Here is a 13,464-nt window from a genome sequence, read left to right as displayed (position 1 = left end):
GATGGGAGAAAATATTTGCAAATCATATATCTGATAAAGGTCTGGTATACAAACTACACAAAGAACTCTTAAAACTCAACAACAAAAAGACAAACAACCTAATTAAAAATGAGCAAAGGACTTGAATAGACCTTTCTCCCCCAAAAAACATACAAATGGTTAACAAGCACATGAAAAGATGCTCAACATCATTAGTCACTAAGGAAATGTAAATCAAACCCACAATGAGATACCACTTCATACCCACGACAATGGCCATAATATTTTTTTAAAAAAAGAAAAAAAAAAGGAAAATATCAAGGGTTGGTGAGATTGTGGAGAAACTGGGACCCTTGTGCCGTGCTGGTGGGAATGAAAAATGGCACAGCTCCTGTAGAAAACAGTTTAGTCTTTCCTCAAAAAGTTAAACATAGGGTCACTACACGACCCAGCAATTCCACTCCTACGTATATGCCCGAGAGAACTGAAAACATATGTTCAGACACAATCTGGCACACAAATACTCACAGCATCTTTACTCACAAGAGCCAAAAAGCAGAAGCAACCTAAATGCCCATCGACTGATGAATGGATAAACAAAATGTGGTCCATCCATACAGGGAACTATTACTCAGCCATAAGAAGGAACGAAGCCCTGATGCCCCTACAACACACGTGAAGCTTGAAAACATCATGCTATGTGAAAACGAAGGCAGACACAGAAGGACACATATTGATTGCATTTATATGGAATGTCCAGAACAGGCAAACCCACAGAGACAGAAAGTAGGTGAATGGTTGCCAGGGGCTGGAGGAAAAAGGAATGGGGAGTGACTGCTTAAAGGGTATAGAGTTTCCATTCGGGATGAAGAAAATGTTTTGGAATTAGAGGTGGTAGTTGCACAACTTTGGCAATATACTCAATAAATACCACTGAACCTTAAATTTTTATATGGTTAATTTTATGTAGTGTGAATTTCACCTCACTAAAAACAAAGAACACAAATTTGTATATAAATATAAATTAAATGTCTGGAGTGGCAGGAGAGAACCGTGCAGCGGGACTAGGAGCGCCTGTGGGGCATTGTGAGAGCAGAGGCAGGGATGGGTGGCAGCTGCGGGGCCTTGGGGGTCAAATGCTGGTTTTTAAGCTGCGGCGGATGACGCGGCAGAGGAGACAGGAGAGCTCTGGAGAGATGGGCTGGGGTGGGTGGGCGCGGATAGGGCCCCGGTGGCCGCAGGCTGGAGCAGGAATGGGCGGACGGATACTTCGGAAGGGTCCAGCCTTCTAGTCTCTGCCTGAGCCACGGCCACCAGGCCTGCGCTTCTCTGGGAAGCTGGACCCCGGCGGGCAAGGTCATCCCATCTGAGCTGCAGGAGAGGCCGGAGCCGGACCCAGGCCTGGCCCCAGCCTGGGGGGAAACCGGTCAGGGATGCTTCCCCACACACGAGAGGGGCCGGACGCCCCTCAAGATCAAAGGTGAGGAGGCTGGCTGACCTGCCCCAGCCCCAGGAGGCCCATCCCAGCACCACCGTTCCCTGAGTGAGTCCGAGCTCAGAGCAGGGGTGGTGCGGGCTGGAGGCGACAGGGAAGACGAGCAGGGGTCGGAGGCACTTTGCGGGGCAGAGCTGGCCCCTCACTTTCCTCCAGCCAAGACCCCCTCCCCACAGCAGGAGCCGAGATGGGGTCCAGGCTCCTGGGTGCGGGCCCTCCCCAGCCGCGCACGTGGCCTGCCAGCTGGCCCACAAGGCCCGTCCTCCCTGGTGGAAGGGGCCTAAAAACACGGGCTATGGCGAAAAGCACCAGGGCAGATAAACACCCTCCAGGTACCCCTTCGGGGGTGGGGGAGAAATCAAGGGGGCCAGCCGCTGTCCCCTGGAAGAGCCGTGGCTTGGGGTCCAGTTCCTGCCAATTCCTGCCCTAGGAATCCTAAATATCGGCTCCATTTTACTAAATACTGTGCACTTTCCTCAAAAAGATGAAGCCCTCATTGGACTGGACCAAACTCCCCACAGAAATGCGCCCCTGAGACAGCACGAGGGCCAGCCCCCCAGAAGCTCTGAGCTGACTGTGTTTCTCAGAGAAATCTGAACTTTTATAAGAACCTTTTATGGTAAAAATAATGGCTGACCATTTCAGAAATACACATAAGCATAAAACAAACATAAAAGATCGTCCCATGCCACGTGGCGGTGCCCTCAGCTCCCGCCCAGCATGTGTGCCCCGTCCACAGGGCCGCACCGCCCTGGGACTGAACTGAGAGGGAAACAACGCACGCGGTCGGGGCCCAGACTGCCCGGTATCCACCTGGAAGTCATCATCCATAAACAGGGAGCCTGCAGCCACGGCTGCTGGAGGTGGCACAGCCCCCGTCAGGGCCACACTGCCCACCGGCTGCTCGGCTGCCCACGAGCGGGTCCTGAGGCCTCCACTGGGACTGGGCGTGGGCCCAGGAGGCTGACAGAAGCCAGGCTCTAGGCCCTGATGGCGGACGCTGGGTGGAGGCCAGCCGGTCAGAAGCCCGCCTCTGCCAGAGGCCCCTGGAGAGTGTCCTGGGTGGGCTGGGCTGCTGACCAGGCCGGGAGAAGTCCCGTTCACCACTGTTGAGTGCCCAGAGCAAGGGGGCAGATGCCCAGGGCACACACTCGCGCAGCCCCTCTGCGCCCGGCCCCTCGAGGACCGGAGCCTGTGGCTGGTCACACAGAGGCCCCGCGTGAGTCACAGGGCGGCCACAGCTGGAGACCCACTGGATGCTTCCAAGGGGGGCTGACGCCTCCGGCCCCAGCCCTTCAGACCAACCAGGAAGCAGACGAGGAGCCCAAGGGCAAACTGCCCAAGGCCTCTGACCTCTGACCCTGGCTAGTCACCTGCCCTGTGGGCAGCCCCCTCCCCGAGGGGGGGAGTCACAGCAGCAACACCGGGTCCCTGAAGTGTTGAGGGCCTGTGCCTCTCACAAAGTGTCCACAATCTGGCATTTTCCACCTCTCAAAATAAGACTTTAGGGAAAAAAACTTTCTTGGTGCCACTAACTGAAACCCAGTGAATTCCTGGAACACGCGCCTTCCGCCCTTCCAGAGTGTGTGAACCAAGGCTGGCGCTCCTGGCCCCGAAGGAGGGGGCTGAGCTGTGCACCCCCAGCTCCGGGACCTCCTGGCTGGGGGCCTCCCCTCACCAGCTGCCCTGGAGAGGGCTCAGGAGTCCAATTCAAAGTCCCCCCCGCCCCCCAGCATCTGCCCAAAACAGTTCCGAAGGAAACTGCGCCAAGAGCAAAGGGCAGTTAGCCCAGCTCCCCCAGCGCGGGGGTCGGACGCTCCCGGGCCGGGAAACTGAGGGACCGCAAGCAGTGAAAGCGGACTGGCTTTCCTCAAAAGCCCTGTTTTTAGTTTTAGGTGAGAAGCTGCCCGTTGGACCCCAGGGCCTGGCGATGTGAGGATGGGGTGAGTGGGGTTGGAGGGGAGAGGGGGATGGGGGGGCCGAGGGTGCGGGAGCCTTGGGAAGATGGCTCTGCGCTAGGGTCTCCCTCGCGGAGTTGGACCTGCGGAGCACGTCCAGCGCACTTACCCGACCGGCGGGGCGCGGAGGTTCAAGCGCGCCCGCGGGAGGTGTCCGCGGGGACAGGGAGCTGTGGCTGCGCGGCTGCCGGCGCTCGCATCTCGGGGACCAGGCGGAGGCTGTGGCCGCGGAAGGACAGCCCCACCCCGGCACGCGAGCCGCCCCGCCCCGGAGACGACCGAGCCCGGGAGGCGGCAGGGGGCGCGCGCGCGCATCTCCGGCCGGCCAATGGTCCCCGGGTCTGTGTGCACCACGGTGGGGTCCTGCCCTGCGCCCCTCGCGTCCCCGTGGTCCCCGGGATCTTTGTGCACCACGGTGGGGTCCCGCCCTGCGCGCCCCCGTCCCCGTGGTCCTCCGGATCTGTGTGCGCCACGGTGGGGTCGCGCTCTGCGCCTCTCGTGTCCTCGTGGTCTACCCAAGGGTCTGTCGGCTCCAGGGTGCCTGTGCCCCTCGAGGCCCCTGTGCTCCCCGCGGAAGTCCCAGACCCTCTGTTCCTCGCCCGCAGTCGCGCGCCCCCTTCCACCTGCGCCCGCGGAGGCCGAGCGCGCACCTGCCGGCGGGGCGGAGGTGCGGGGCCCAGACTGCCCTAGCGGCTGGGTCCCGGCGCCCGGATCCGAATGTGTAACGTGAGCGTAGCAGGTCCTGCTCCGCCTGCTCCAATTAGGTTGTTGCTAAAATCAAAGGGTTTTACAGTTTTAAAGTATTAATGTAATACTTTTAACCCTGCACCTTCCTGGAGCCGCAGGGCAGCTCGTGAAAGTCTCATCCCGACATTTCTGATTCGAAGGAGCCAGGCCTCCAGCGGGGCCCTTCCCACCCCTCCGGCGGCTCCTTCCCCCTCCTCCACGCGGACCATCTGGCCCCTCCCCTCCTCCGTCCTGGAGGACACGTCCAGACTTCGAAAGCTCCCCTTCCCTCACTGGGCCCGGACTGTGTGTCTGGTCCCGGAGCGCCCCGGGACACACCGTGAGCCTGGCCTCACATCCTGGGCTTTCTGCCCCAAGGTCTGAGGGGCCCCCCCGGAAACCTCGCCCGACTGCTGCCACCATCCTTGCCCCGGCGGGGGTGGTGTGGGGGCTTGTATTGCCCCCTCATGTCCAGTCCCTTTGCGTTCCCCAGGCAGCCCCTCAGCACCAACCATGTCCCCACCCAAGCCCCACCGACCACCGCCACCGCAGCCAGCCCTGTGGGGTCTCCAGCGCTCGCTCACACCCCACAGTCAGTCGCAGCCAAGGGAGTCATTCCTGGCACCTGCCCGGCTCTGAGCAAAATCCTGCCCCCACCCAAGCCCCAGCTACCTTCCCCAGCCTCACAGACCAGCGTGTGTGCCTCAGGACCTTTGCACTTGCTCCCACTCTGAGAAAGCTCTTTTCCAGATGCTTGCAGGGCTAACTCTCTGATCCTGTGTTCTCAGAGAGGATACCCACCTTAGTCAAAGGCCACTGCTGCCCATCTCTCCCTGTTCTGCCTTTTGTAGGGCATATTCCTGCCTGAAATTACAGCAGGTGTTTCTTTGCTCCTGTGTCTAACAGGTAAACTCACCAGGTCTGTTCTGTTCACCTCTATCCAAGGAAGAGCAGGGCTTCTACTGAAGAACAGGGGCTCAAAAGTGTCAGCTGAGTGAATGATCTTGTATTATTTTTTGACCTGGAACAACATGCATCTGTATTGCTGTATTTTTTAAGTAGTTAAAATCAGCAGTTGCACCTTGATCCAATTTTTGTAAAGTGCATTATGCACAGAAAAAAATCTGGGTGAATAACTCAGGTTATAGGCGAACTTTAATTTTTTACTTTTTAAAAATTTCCACCATTCCTGACCATTTTGCAAGAAGCATGGCGTGCTTTTGTACCATTTTGTCGGGTTTTTTTTCTTTCTTTTTGCTAAAAAAAATAAGTAAGCATGTGTATGACGTTGGGAAGGCATATCTTGGAGTGGCAGAGGTAAGGTGGGTCCACCCTGTCAAGTCCAGGCCTGTAGGGGAACCCTCAGACCCAGGAATTTGGGCAGAGACACCTGGGTGGGTGCCCCGAGGATCTGAAGCTTTGTAGTCAGAGCCTGCGTCCCCTGCATGGGAAGACAGAGCCCACGTGTCTCAGAGGACCCGTTCTAGCCTGTTGCCTAGGCATCAGTCACCTCCACCCACCCAGTCCCATCGGGAACCAGCCTGAGCGAGACGCCTCTTTGCTTCTTGCTGCCACTTCCGGGGGCAGGACAACGGCAGGTGAGGCCGCACAGCCTGAGGTGCAGGAGAAACCCGTGTCCACTCCCCCTCCTTCCCTCCAACCCACCTTGGCTGTGCCTGTCCCCAAAGCCTGTAGTCTCCGTAGACCTGGGGGCAGTCACTGGGACTGGACACGAAAAGGATGACCCTTGCCTGTGAAGTCCCAGGAATTCACGGTGAGCCCCCTTTGTGGGAGACCTTGGGTGTTGTTCCCACCAGAACGCGGGTGACTCCAGGCCCCCCAGGCAGCATTCCCACGAGGTCAGCTGGACACGACTTCCCCCTGAACTTCCTGTTCACACAGGTCCTGCAGACACACACAACAGTTTGCAGAGTACGCTTGGGCGTCCCCTATTTTCTTCTCCACCGTGACCACCCTGACCCACCCCCGCACCGCAGTGTTTCCCCTTTGGGGCTGCAGCTCGGGAGGCCTTCTCGGAACCTCCCTCCTCTCTGCACTCGGGACCTCCAACTGCAAGTAGGCTCCGTGTTGCTGCGTCCTCCCACTCCGCACAAACTTCCGACCAGCTGGGGACAAATTCCTCTTTCCTGGATCGTTTGTCCTCCCAGGGTGGGAGGGTGGCTGACACCTGGCAGGAAAGAGGGCTTGGAAAAGAGACAACACCGAAGGTGCCCCCTGGCCCTCAACTGCCCACGCTGTGTCTCCACGGCTGTGTCTCAGACGTGGCCGTCCTGGGAGCTCAGTGATGTGACAGCTACACGAGCTTAATGGCCATCTGGCTCTGCCCGCCTGTCCCCCCCCCGACACACCAGCTGAGGGGTGTGCTGTCACCCTGCAGGTGCCGGGCGCAGGTGTCAGGCCGCACGGTTCCCCGGGGGGACAGCTGTGTTGCTCGGGCAGTCCTTGTTCAGGTCTGTGCTTTCTCTCCCCCACCTCACTTCGCCTGCAGGCCAGAGAAAGATCTGGAGCATTTTGTCAAGAGCTGCTGCTGCCCTTGTCTCTGTGGGCCGTCCCTTGAGGCCCCCTCCCGTTGTGTGCACAGCCAAGCAGGGCTTCCCACTCCTGGGAAGGCTGCCATCATACAAGGTCTGTCAGCTTGGGGAGCCCGCCTGGCCTGCAGCAGGGTGGGGGCAGGGAGGTGCAGGATGAGGCCGCCAGGTGAGGGTGGCCGACATGCACCTACACCCTTGAATCTGCAGGAGTGTCCGTGGGAGGCCCAGGGTCCCTGCCTGCAGGTGGAGAGGGGCCCAGCAGCGGGGGCTCCAGGTGCCTCCCCAGAGGCTCACTCCCAGGAGGCCCCAGGACAGAGGTCCCAGGAAAGGGCAGGGGCCACCCAGTGGATGCCCGTCCAGAAGGCCCTGATGTGGCTGGGGGTCCAGGACTGCCTTAGAGCCAGGTGGTGCCTGGGACGCGGGCAAAGCAGAGAGTGAACCAGGAGCTCTGCTGGCACAGGGACATTTGAGTCAATAAACGCGATTCAGGGGTTGTTCCCGAACACCAGAGACGTTGCTTGTGGCGGCTGGCAAGGGTCGTAGATGAAGTGGGAGAAGGTGAGGTGCCTCAGGCGATGGGCAGAGCCAGGGTCCCCACCCGGTCTGACCCCTCACCTCCACCTCCCAGCGCCCCTGCCTGGTGCCAGCAGTCACCCTGAGGCCCCTGCAGACCCCGGCCTGGCCACACGGCCCCCTGCTCCCGACATCCCCTCCTCTGGGGCTCCTGTCAGCAGGAAACAAGGAGCGGTGGGCAGGTCCCACCCCTCAGCAGACCCTCAGGGTCTCAGCCAACTCGAGGGTCCAGTGGGAACCCAGCTGCCTGCACATTCACGGCTCATGCAGCACAGAGCAGGGGAGGGACAGTGCCCTCCTTCCAGGGAAGCAGCTGGCCCTGGCCTGGCATGGCCTGGGGGCACCCATGTGCTGAAGCTGAGCTCCCTTCAGGGTCAGGATCCACAGGACCCCGTGCTTGTGAAGAGGGTGTAGCCAAGACCCTCCAGGCTCTGCCCTCTCCTCTGCCTGCTCCTGGGGCTTCGCAGGTGCTGTTCCTTCTGACTGGAACTCCTCCCTGAATATCTGTCCTGTCATTTCCTTCAGCTTAAGGCAGAGGCCACCCCTACCGTCCCTGGCTAGCTGACATTTGGGTTTACTGGGGGGAGAGGACGCAGGAAATTTCATCTCTAACCCTAACCTGCTACAGTCTCACAGCCCAGAACCAGCCATTGTGGGGGCAGAAGGGGGTAAGGAGAAAGAGGGGGAAGGGGAGGGGAGGGGAGGGAGGGAGGGGAGGAGAGGGGGAGGGGAGGGGAAGGAGGGGAGAGGGAGGGGAGAGGGAGGGGAGAGGGGGGGAGAGGGAGGGGGGAGGGAGGGGAGAGGGAGGGGAGGGAGGAGGCCAACTTACTACAGTTATTTCCTTTCATGCACAACCCCGGCCCCCACTGAACAATGACTCACTCGCCTGGTTTTCTTTGAACCTGCCTTGTCCTCCACATCCTTTGGTGGCCCCGTGGAATGAGCCTTCCGCAGGCTCTATGAGTCAGTCTGTCTCAGTCCCCCACCCCACCTGCATGGTCCGTCCAGGCACTGCCCACTCAGGACCCCAGCCTCCTCTAGGGTGACTCCCTCTGTGTTGCTGGAGCACATTCTCCAGGAACTTCCCAGTTAAAGGAACATGGGAGGAACGTTTCTCAGAAACTGTCTCCTGTTCAGCTGACCACGGCTCCACCAAGGACTTGCAGGGTGGAACCCACTTTGCCTGCTGCGTCTGAGGTCCACCCCAGCTCACCTGTGCTTCCTCCTTGTCCTGGGCTCCGGTGGTCCTCTTTGCACCCTGTCCTCCAAACCTCACCTCACCAACGTTAGCTCTGGAAAAGGTCCTTTTCAGTTTTGAATTTTTATTCCCTACAGTTTTTGTTCGTAACTTTTTCCCTTCCAGATATTCTATCTTTGATTTCTGAGTTATTTCCATTCTGTGTTATTTCTTTTTTATAGAGTTGGTTCTTTTTTAATGGATGCCTTGTCTTTGGTCACCTCTGAGATACTGGCTGTAGACGACAGGGGTTCTGAGATGTTCCTTCTAGTCCCTGCTTTGCCCCTTTTACTAATGTCAGGTGAACTTTCCTGAGCTTCATACAAGAGGGAGGCACTGCCCTAAATGGACAGAGTGGTGGGCTTGTTGGGCAGTGGGTACCTGTGGGCACCATCTCAGGTGGTGGGTTTCTCCGACCTCCTGCTCTGGGGGGATGGGGCTTGCTCTGCAGGGTCCCTCAGCTCTCCTCCACCCCGCTGTGTAGGGTCCCCCTCAACCCCTTCTGCTGCCACTGCTCTTCTGAGCCTCCCCTGGCTCTTAGGGGACTGTCAGCTTTTCCCTGGAATTTGCCCTGTCTGGGTCTTTGGGGCAGGTATTTCCCTCTCTGGTTCTTTGCACTGTTTGAAGGCAATTTCAGTGGGACCTTTGCCATCTTAAAACTTCCCTGAATTGCTGGCAGCTAGCATGAACCTATATAAACAAGGTGAGGCCCAGCGCAGCTGGTGTGGAGTGTCATCTGGTGGGAAGAGTGGGTGGGTCAGATGCGCCCCCTGAGCTCCCCACCTCTGCATGAACAGGGCGAGGACCAGGGCACCCTTCACCCGAATCCCAGCCTAACCACCACTTACCATGTGACCTCAGCCAAATTGTGGGCCCTCTCTGGGCCTTCACTTTTTTATCTATAAACCGGGTAAGTATAGGCCAACGGAACAGAATAGAGAGCACAGAAATAAATCCTCACACATATGGTCAATGATGTTTGACAAGGGTGCCAAGATCGTTCAATGGGGAAAGGACAGTCTTTCCAACAAATGGTGGGGAAATGGACATCCACTTGGAAAAGAATGAAGTTGGACCCGTACCTACCAGCACATACAAAAGTTACCGCAAAAGGGACCAAGACCTAAAGTAGACATAAAACTCTTAGAAGAAAACATAGGCGAAAAGCTTCATGGCTGAATGTGGCAAAGCTTTCTTGCATATAACACCAAAAGCACAGGCAAGAAAGGAAAAAAGATCAATTAAACTACATCAAAATTTAAAACCTTTGTGCATCAACGGACACTATCAGTAAAGTGAAAAGGCAACCTATCATAGGAGAAAGTATTCCAAATCATGTATCTGACACGGGATTAATATCCAAAACATATGAACAGATCCTACAACTCAACAATTAAAGACGAACAACCAATTTAAAAATGGGCAAAGGATGCGAACAGACATTTCTCCAAAGACACAGGAATGGCCAATAAACACATGAAGAGATGCTCAACATCACTGATCATTAAGGAAATGCAAATAAAAACCACAAATGAGATACCACCTCATACCTGTTAGGATGGCTACTGTCAAAACATAACAAGTGTTGGCAAGGATGTAGAAAAATAGGAATCCTTCCTCACACACTGTCGGTGGGAATGTAAAATGGTGCAGCCACTGTGGAAAACGGTATGGAAGTTCCTCAAAAAATTAAGCATAGAGCTACCATATAATCCACTACTTCTGGGGATATAACTGAAAGAACTGAAAGCAGGGTCTCGAGGAGATGTACGTCCACCCAAGTTCACAGCAGCATATTCACAATAGCCAAGAGGTGGAGGCAGCCCAAGTGTCCATCAGCAGATGAAGGGTAAACCACACGGTGGTCCGTTCACACAGCGGAACATTATTCAGCCTTAGAAAGGAAGGCAATTCCCACACAGGCTTCAGCGTGGATGGACCTTGAGGACAGACATTACGCTCAGTGAGATACACCAGTCACAGAAGGACAGATCCTGTAGGATTCCACTCACGTAAGGGACCCAGAGGAGTCAGATTCCTGGAGACAGAGGAGGACGGTGGGGCCAGGGGCCGGGGGAGGGGGAGGGATGTTTACGGGGACAGAGTTTCAGTTTTACAGGATGAAGAGTTACAGAGATGGATGGTGGTGATGGTTGCTAACACTGTCAGTGTACTTCATACCAGGGAACTGTACACTTAAAACTGGTTAAAATGTTAAATTTTATGTTACGTATATTTTAACACATGTACAACAGGTAAGAATCTCCACCTTTACCCATTTTCCCACCAGGTACGTACATTCCCAATCTCAGGGGCAGACCTGGAGTCATGGGCTGGCTTCCTGGAGCCTCTAGTCTGGACACCGATCAAACAGTCACACGCATCCTCGCACACTCACGTGCTCTTAAATGGAGCCACGCGGTGAACTCCGAGCTGGCCTGGGCCCACCTCCGTCAGGTGGTGTGAGGTGAGGAGGGCACACGGTGCCCCAGCCCCTCTGGTCCTCGAGTTCCAGGGCAGCAGGGAGGCCCCTGTGGGCTGGGGGCCGTGGTCAGACGAATTCAGGGACAGGAAGAGGACCCAGCGGGGACTCCACGGGGACTGACTCAGCCACACTGCAGAGAGTGTGCATCTGACATCAGCGCTGCCTGCAGCCCCCGACCCTCCACAGGTGAGGGGTGACAGCCTCCACCCCCGCCCCAGACCTCCCACCTGGTCCTCCCTTGACCAGGCTCACCTGGACCGGGAAGGTGACTCTCCCAGCCGGCTGAGGTGACTAGTGGTGACCAGGGTGGTGGCCACAGGTAGTCCGTCCTACCTGCCCTGGACTATTTCCTCTTCATGAAGCACCGACTTTGAACCTGGGCCAGAATTCCGGAGTCTTGAGCACATGCTTCGTGTCCCCAGAAGTCAAACGGGGAGCTGGTTCATCAGCACACGGCGCACGTGGAGAGATGGAGCACGAGAGCAGGCGGCCGGGGCGGAGCGCCGGGTGCAGACGGACAGGCACCACGGGCAGCAGCCTCCCGGAGGCCAGGCCGGCTTCCCCTGCCCCATCCCCGAGCCCCGACTCCCAGGGGGCTGGGCACGGCCTGAGAACAGAGCACCCTGCTGGAGGAAAAGCTGCAGACGTGTTGCCACCCTCACTTGACCCCCACTCCCTCTGGTTTCTCTGTTGCTTCTGTAAGTTCCACGCTGGCTGTCCCTCGAGGTCACCCCTCTGGATCTAGATGAAGCACCAGGGCCAGGCATCCCTGCAGGCGGGACAGCACTGCCCCCGTGTGGCCGACTGGCGCTAGACCAATCAGGTGCGGCCTTGGCGGAAAGGACTCCTCATCTTGCTGCACGCCCGCCTGGGCAGGGGCTTGGGGCTCGGGACGGAACCCCCAGACCTTAAGCCCATCGCAGCCACGTCCCCACCCACTCCTCAACGTGCGTCCACTGGTTCAGGCCACAGACTCCACTGAGGGTCTGTGCAGTGTGTATCTCTACCACACACCTGACTGTACCTGTGTACCACCCACCTCTATCTGTGCCACACACCCGAGTACGTCTGTGCCTCTCACCCGAGTATATCTGTACCACACACAATCAGACCTTTCTTTACATTCCGCATCTCCCCTTCCCCTCGCTTCCCTGAATCAAGGAAGGCACCTAACCACGCATGCACCATCCCCTGCCCAAGGCTGACATGCATTTGAGAGCAGGCCTCTCAGGGTCCGCTCTGTCAGGCCCCCAGTGATCCTCGGAGATTAAACTGTGTACTGGGCAGGTTCCGCACTGAAGCCATGAATTGCCGTTGCCTGAGACCAGTCTGAGGGGTTCCAGCTTCCTGGGAATCCGGAATGAACCCAGAGTCCAAGGTGCCACAGGTGCAGGATGGGGGAAGAGGTGGACAGGAAAGCCCGTACGTGGAGGGCGGGGTTCCCACGTCACAGGGGGACAGAGTCCACAGAGGCTGGACACCTGCTGCCCTCACTCTGAGCCTGGGGTGTCTGCAGGCCAGAGCTCAAGGGACAGACGAGCACAGTGCCTCCCAGGGGGAGGAGGGGCCCCGCCGTCCATGCCTCCATCTAAAGGGGAACCTGTGGGGGAGGAGGGGCCCCCGCTATGCACAGCTCCATCTAATGGGGGACAGGGAGACAGGCTAAGCGGCGGTTTGGGCCGAGGCAGTGGGGCACCAGCTGGAAGAGTCTACCTGAGCACCTGGAGGTCCCAGGCCTCACGGAGTCAGGAATTTGGGGACTGACCTCACTGGAGTACAACTTGGGATCGTGGGCTGCTGTCCTCACAAGTGTGTTGAAGTACAGAGAGGCATCCAAATGGAAAGGCGTGGAGATCCTCAGAGACCCCCTTGGACCCTCCTCCATGAGCTCACAAGGCCAGTCTGAGCCACACAGATTCTTTACCTCGACCCCCGTCGTGTGGTCAGTGACATTCCTTGTAATCAGACACCACAGATAAGAAACCCACAGCCCCCAGGCTCCATCCCCAACCAGCACAGGTCCCCCAGAACAGACCCCACGGATACCCAATTTCTGATGCCCCAGACCCATTTATAGATCACTGCCACCCACCCAGAATCCCAACGTCCTCACAGCCCCCGCCCCAAATCCTGGTTTGGGGAAGCACACTTAAAGGGTGAGGGGACAGAAAGAGCCTGAAGCGATTCCGTGGGGGCAGGCTCAGGGCCACCCTGGGACTGGCTGTGCGCCCACCACGTGGGGGGCTGACTGCATCCCTCCTTCTGCTTTCATGTGTGAAAAACCGTAATTAACAGTCGATCAGAGGGCACAGAGGTGCATCATTAGTAAGTGAAGGAAAACCCATTCCCTTCTAAATCAAATTTGGGTTTGTATTTCCAAAGAAGTTTCACGAAATGCAAACCACCTCCTGTCATAGTGGATGGATGAATCTCGGGACTTCCACGAGCAGAGCCAGGGT

General features: G+C 57.4%; 1 protein-coding gene across 3 annotated transcripts in view; it reads right to left on the bottom strand.

Annotated features, from left to right (window-relative positions):
* AHRR (aryl hydrocarbon receptor repressor) overlaps positions 1 to 3,654 on the bottom strand; it is a 71,227-nt gene extending 67,573 nt beyond the window's left edge. Inside the window, exon 1 of one of the 3 annotated variants that reach the window (XM_027125406.1) lies at positions 3,542 to 3,654. Coding sequence is in view for 1 of the 3 variants with exons in the window: in XM_027125405.1 (XP_026981206.1) it covers positions 2,288 to 2,301 (14 nt within the window). In the remaining 2 variants the exon portion in view is untranslated. Of the gene's footprint in view, positions 1 to 2,287; positions 2,613 to 3,541 lie in introns of those variants that run through there. The other 2 variants (XM_027125405.1, XM_027125407.1) reach the window with 2 other exon arrangements.
* Between the last annotated feature and the right edge of the window lie 9,810 nt (positions 3,655 to 13,464).

This window comes from Aethalodelphis obliquidens, unplaced genomic scaffold (genome assembly GCF_003676395.1).
Source record: "Aethalodelphis obliquidens isolate GAN/ISIS:26980383/991018 unplaced genomic scaffold, ASM367639v1 scaffold29, whole genome shotgun sequence".
In the NCBI taxonomy this organism is placed as follows: domain Eukaryota; kingdom Metazoa; phylum Chordata; class Mammalia; order Artiodactyla; family Delphinidae; genus Aethalodelphis; species Aethalodelphis obliquidens.
This window is presented reverse-complemented; position numbering and strand designations above follow the sequence as displayed.